Raw genomic sequence first — 5,384 nt, 5'->3', positions numbered from 1 at the left:
TTCGTGGTAAGGAGAGATGCTGGGCCCCCGTGTCCAGATGGGCCAGGTGTGGCCGGATCGCACCCCCGTGTCCAGCGCTGGGCCACACAGACTGCTCGGGGCGCACACGGGGCCTCTGGGACACTTGGCTGACCGTGAACACGCAGCAGGGCAGGTGGGAGGGCCAGACGCCCATCTCCTCTCCTGTTCACTTCTGCTTCTGCCTTTCCCGGAAGGCGACGAGCAGTAACTTAGAGAGCCGAGTCAGGCACCTACGGCAGGCAAGATGGCAGGAAAACCTCCTGTCTGAAGGCTGGCAGATGGGCGCTCCCGCATGGCCGACCACAGTTCCAACCTGGTGGCTTGCTTTCTCACTTTCCTTCGCTCTGTGTGACTGTCTTTCTCTGGTCAAATAAAAATGACTGAATGAATTTCAAAAAAAAAAGACGGCGTTAGGTCCTCAGACAGCTGCGTGTGTTTGTTCTGCTATGAGGAGCGTATGCTCACTGGAGAGAGCCAGAGAGAAGGGAAGTGAGAAAGCAGGGACTCACACCACACAGGGAGCCACGTGGGGTCCTACCCACCACGCCACCAGCTAGCCTGGACAGTCACTTCTAGATTGCAAAGGTTCCAAGACGATGACCTGAATGGCTTCACGTCAGCTTTCTGCTCTGACGTTTTCCAAACCAGCTCGTGGACACCCCTGTGAGCCTGAGGGAGACGAGGCTCTTCCCAAGGAACGCGGCTGCGCCTGTGGGGAGGTGGTGGAATGGTCTCCTCTGCGGGGCGCAGGCACCGGGGACAGGCCGGTGGCCTAGAAGGGCCGGCAGAGAGGCGTACGGGGTCTCCTGCAGCAAGCGGGTCTGGGCCTGGGCCTGGGCCGCCTCGAGGCCCCGCTCCTAAGCCCACCCTGGACGTCCCAGCACGGGACAGAGGTCTGCCACGCCCCGGGTGGTAACGCCGCCGAGCACAGCCGAGTACACACCAAGGCGCCTTCGGTTTCCGCTTTCACAGGCCTCGTCTTGAACAGCTCAGGCTCCCTCCACGGCCTCCCCTGAAACCCAGCCCACACTGAAGGCTCGTGCCGTGAGCCCTCACCTCGGCGGGCTCTGAGTTTTGAAACTGGGTTTTCATCTGAGGTGTGCTGTTCCTTCCCCACGTCGCGGGTACGAGTCCTGCCCACTCGGCCTCCTTTACTATTTCAGCAGCAACTAGCGAGTGGGGTGCAGCACCGCGGCACGCCGTGCAAGTATGGTCTTCACTGAGAGGTGACCCCATGCAAGGGCACTGCAGAGGCAAGCAGGGACCAGGGGTGGCATAATGGCTATGTCGCTGGACTCCCATGTAGTCGACCACAGTTCAAGTCCTAGACTCAACGGCTTGAAACTCACGCTGGGCATATGTGCGTGCGTGCCCAAGATCCCGAGAGGAGAATGGAGAAGAGATTGCAGCACGGCCATCCCCTGCAGGGGTGGGGGTGCTCTCTTGTTTTCTGTCTCTCTGGAGAGCACATGTGCCCTCTAACAAAACTCTCTCTGGGGACCAGCAGTTAGCATAATGGCTGTGTCGCTGGACTCCCACGTAGCCGACCGTGGTTTGAGTCCCAGACCCAGCGGCTTAAACTCACGCTGGGTGCGTGTGCGTGTGTGCCCAAGATTGAGAGGAGAACGGAGGAGAAGGGATTGCGGCGTGGCCATCCCCTCTGCGGGGTGATTTCTCGCTTTCTGTCTCTCTGTCTCTCTCTTTCTGGCGAGCGCACGCACCCTATAGCAAAAACCTCTCCCCCTAAAAACAAACTCTCTCTTAAAGAAAATAAATAAATGAGGCCCAGCAGATGACAGACTCGAGCGTCACCCGTCCACTGTCAGCAACGGGGGAGTGTTCTGATCGTAAACCTGCAAAAGGCATTATTGTGATGACACTCCAGCAGCCGCTCACCTATCCTGGCATCCGGGGAGCCTTCCAAGTCAGCACTGGCGATGACGACGGGGACCTCCTGCTGGGTGAGCATGTTCACAGCCACCACCGGCGTGAGGCAATCTGAAAACAAGAGCAAGCGGTGAGGGCCAGAGACCCCCACCAGCCCCAGCGAGGGCAAGCGGTGTGGGCCAGAGACCCCCAGCAGCCCCAGCGCCCTCTGAGCCCCAGGGAAGACAAGTGAGAAGAAGCAGCATTAGCACTTGGGAGCTTTCTGCTAATTGTGGAAGAGCTCATCCTCTGGCAGGTATTAACAGACAATTCGCGCCAGTGGAAGATCAAAGATGAAGCGAGAACGCCAGGCGTGTTCATCGTGCTTCCGTGCAACGCAGAGAAAACGTTTCTGCCTTCCAGATGGAAAAGGCCTTGCCACTACTGCCGTCGCCTTTTAGAAAACACTTCGAGTGCACAGGAGGCAGGAGCACAGAGCTCGACCCGCAGTGAGACCAGAGGGCCGCTAACACTGCAGCACTGACGCCGGAGGGTGGCAGTGCCCAGGAGTGGAACGCAACCGGGCGGGAAGGGGGAAAGGAGGCCCAAGGTGGCCCGAGACAAGGCGTTCATCCCAGGCACCCTTCTCTTAGGAGACGCTGGGACTGAGTCCTGTAAGACGAGGGGCAAGTGAGTACACAGGTGGGGCCTAGGAAACAGAGGCCCCACCAAGGGAAAGGGAAGGAAACTCACAGGACTAAGACAGAGTTCTAGGAACACAGACGCACAGTGGAGGTGGAGGGTGAGCAGGAGTCAGGTCCTGGGAGCACCCGGCAGGCTTGGAAATACAGAAAAATGTATTGAGGGTTGGCCCCACGGCCGCCCAGTTGTTAAGGCAGCTGGATCCACACGGCCAACTGCATGCTCCGAATCCCGGCCCCGGTGGCTTTCTAGAAACGTGTGCGTGAAACTCCAGTGTGGTGGAGAGAGGGAAGGGGCTGCGGCGTGACCACATCCTACTGGGGGTGTCTCCTGCTCACTCTGGCTAGCTCACTTCCCCTCTGACAAAAGAAAAAGAAAAAGAGAGCAAGGAACAAAGAAAAAGGAAGGGAAGAGGTAGGGAAGAGAAAAAAGGAGAAATATAAGGAAGAAAGCGTTGAAGAGCTTGGGGAGAGTGTAGGAAGACTGAGCTGGAAATTCAGAGAAAGCAGAGCAAATTTTTAAAATGAGGACATTATGAACTTCAGGGAGAGTGAAAAGTTATATAAACAGGACAATGTACTCGTTTGGCTCGGTTGTGAAGAAAATCCAGGCAGTCATAATAGACCACTTCATTTGAATTCGTCCAAATACTGCATTGTCTTATATGGGGTTACTATTGGGGTGGGGGGCCAGACAGACATGCAAACACCTGCACTGAGTCGGTGCAGGGTAAAAGCGTAAGAGACCTAAACGGAGTCCGAAGGAAGAAGGGTGAGAGGTGGTGAACAATTAGTGCTCACTGTAAATTTACACTCTACGACACAAGAAATTAACAACGGTTCTAATTTAAGAACTCTTAACAATGTTAACACTTGTAAAGTTTGAGGACTTCATGTAATCACCTAAAATATACTTTACAAAGCTCGAATTGAACAGACCGGGGGGCCACACGGGGGCCATGGGGAAAGATGATGCCCCGGAGGCAGACCCGCACAGCAGGTTACCGGTCTGTGTCTGGAGACACCCGAACACGCCGGGCACGTGTGTGCCTGTGATCCGGGCGGGTCACAGCTGGGAGTGGGCCACGGCACCAAGACCCTGTGAAGGTCTCTGCTGCTCTCTCACTCATGGCTAAATAAGCTTAACAGAAGGACTGCCGGGGGTGACCAAAGCAGAGACAGGTTCTGAAGACATCAGTGCCAGCTCTGACTCTCAGGACACGTGGACAGGGGACGGAGGGACCCAGTGCGACAGCCCTGAAGGGTCTCCGAGAAGCAGCCGCACCCACAGCACAGAGCAGACCGTCCCGTTTCTGATTCTGCATCGGCCCTTCGGAGAACAGATGCGGATGTCCCCGTTCTAGGGTTCCATGTTATTAGGAGCTGGGAGGCGAGGCGGTGGAGTAGAAGGGAAGTCACGGGGCCACGTCCGTGACTGGGGGGTCAGACAGCACAGGCACGTCACACACACGTGGAGGTTGTGCCGGACACGGCTCGCACACGCCACCAGCCAGAGGAAGCATGAACCCATATTCCTAGGGTCACTTTAATTCACTGTCTGGGAAAATTACGTCATGCTCAATGCACTGTACTGGTCTCACGTGACTGTAACGTCACGTGTCAAATGCAGGGGCTTGATGTGCAAATTAATCCAGAGACTTCGAGCAAACCGACATCTACAAAAAGAACATTTCCACTCTGAAAATTCGAACTGGAAAATTTTAGTGCCGAGTGTGACGTTCCATTTGGAATTATTTCAGAGATTATTAAAAAGGAGGGAGAAAGTAGCTGACGAGCCACTCTGAGTGGAAGGTTATACTTGGCATAAATTTGCCAAGGCAGGCGTGCTCAGACCCACACAGTCACAAAGGCCTTGCCGTCTGCAGGGACCGACATCATTTCCCAGCCTCCTCCACCTGCACGTCTGAACGTACTCGGCCATAACTGGCCCATCGGTTCCCTCTTCATATCACCTCATCTACATTGGTGTCCCCAGGTTAACCGTAAAAAATACGACAGTTAGACTGTGCTTTTTGGTCTTTCAATTTCAGATATTATTCAGCCATCGTAGCCCTCAGGGAATCTCAAAGGCTCCTGAGAATAAAAACGACAAGTTTTCCCTATAAACCAAGCAGGTGGAAAGAATCCAGTGTCCCCTCGAGTAAGTACCAAAATAAGCCTGAGCCAGCTGCACTGGGCGTAGAAACGCACGCTGAAGTCTTAACTTGAACGGTCTTTTCTCAATTTCGAACATAGCAAGGGAGAGGTGGAATCAAGTGATGACGTTTGCCCAGGCCAGTCGTCCTCACCTCTGACCTCCAGCACTCCCCACGGGGGAAGGGCTCCCCGGCATGTCCCAGGGTGCTGTGCACCGAGCAGGCTCCAGGAAGCAGGCACTGACGGGAAGGCCGGCTTTAACGCTCTATTGAACAGTGAAGCCCTTTTGCCCTCTTGGGTCATTTGCTAGAAGGCACAAGTGCTAGCCAGAGAAGGACAGAGAGAAAGAGACGGACAGAGGCAGAGGAGGAAGCGGCCCCAGTGGGGCGCCTTCGCACCGTGAGCCCTTCCCCACGTCCCCGCCGTCGGGGCTTGAGGCACGCACACACGGGCGCCCAGCGTCCAGGCGGTCTACCGAGGAAGGGGCCTGGTCTTCTCTTGACCTTCAAGAGAAAGGTCAGGGCCCCACTTCCATCAGATGCCATTCCCCGCAGTCGGGCTGTCAACCAATGCTCCGCACTGACCTGGCGCCCGGGAGGTGCTCTGACGCTGGCACTCGGGGACTGGCCACCAGCCAGT

General features: G+C 55.9%; 1 protein-coding gene across 3 annotated transcripts in view; it reads right to left on the bottom strand.

Annotated features, from left to right (window-relative positions):
- The window catches only part of LARS2 (leucyl-tRNA synthetase 2, mitochondrial), a 120,409-nt gene that overhangs the window by 41,353 nt on the left and 73,672 nt on the right, over positions 1 to 5,384 (bottom strand). For all 3 annotated transcript variants that reach the window (XM_006170123.3, XM_014584873.2, XM_027768938.1), the window contains one exon: positions 1,918 to 2,019. In XM_006170123.3, coding sequence (XP_006170185.1) covers positions 1,918 to 2,019 — 102 coding nt within the window. The remainder of the gene's footprint in view (positions 1 to 1,917; positions 2,020 to 5,384) is intronic.

The sequence above is a fragment of the Tupaia chinensis genome, unplaced genomic scaffold, assembly GCF_000334495.1.
Source record: "Tupaia chinensis unplaced genomic scaffold, TupChi_1.0 Scaffold148065_1, whole genome shotgun sequence".
NCBI lineage: Eukaryota > Metazoa > Chordata > Mammalia > Scandentia > Tupaiidae > Tupaia > Tupaia belangeri.
The sequence above is the reverse complement of the archived record's forward strand: the minus strand, read 5'-3'. Positions and strand labels throughout refer to the sequence as shown.